Source organism: Neopelma chrysocephalum, unplaced genomic scaffold (genome assembly GCF_003984885.1).
Source record: "Neopelma chrysocephalum unplaced genomic scaffold, ASM398488v2 Primary Assembly neopelma1_90026, whole genome shotgun sequence".
In the NCBI taxonomy this organism is placed as follows: Eukaryota; Metazoa; Chordata; class Aves; order Passeriformes; family Pipridae; genus Neopelma; species Neopelma chrysocephalum.
The window spans coordinates 2,517-2,967 of record NW_020918904.1 but is presented as its reverse complement, the minus strand read 5'-3'; the positions used below and the strand labels follow the sequence as shown (position 1 = coordinate 2,967).

Genomic DNA, 451 nt, shown 5'->3' with positions numbered 1-451 from the left:
TTCCCTTTCCCTTTCCCTTTCCCTTTCCCTTTCCCTTTCCCTTTCCCTTTCCCTTTCCCTTTCCCAACCTTCCCAAACCTTCCCTTCCCACTCTCAATGCCTGGGATCATCCAGGCTGCTCCAGCCCCACGCCGTGACATTCCCAAGCCCCTCCTTGCCCCGTTCCCATGGGATTCTCCTCCCCCCTCTCCCGCAGCTGGAGCAGATGACGGCAGAATCCCAGAGCTCCCTGAGCTCCCTGCGGTCGCAGCTGGAGGAATTCAGGGAGAAATCCCGGCGGGAGCTCACGGATTCCCAAAAGCAGGCCAAGGACCGCGGGGCCGAGGTGGAGAAGATGCAGCTCAGCCTCGGGAGGCTCCAGGACGAGGTTTGGGGCCGCCCCTTCCCGGCATCCATGGGGACATATCCCACCTGGAAACGCCCCTTCCCTGGGGACACATCCATGCCCTTC

At 61.9% G+C, this 451-nt stretch overlaps 1 protein-coding gene across 1 annotated transcript in view; it reads left to right on the top strand.

Annotated features, from left to right (window-relative positions):
* Positions 1-182: 182 nt before the first annotated feature.
* LOC113979854 (cingulin-like) overlaps positions 183-451 on the top strand; it is a gene marked incomplete at its 3' end in the record, with an annotated part of 2,403 nt that continues 2,134 nt past the window's right edge. The window contains exon 1 of the mRNA XM_027707128.1: positions 183-367. Within this exon, the coding sequence (XP_027562929.1) occupies positions 206-367 (162 nt within the window). The remainder of the gene's footprint in view (positions 368-451) is intronic.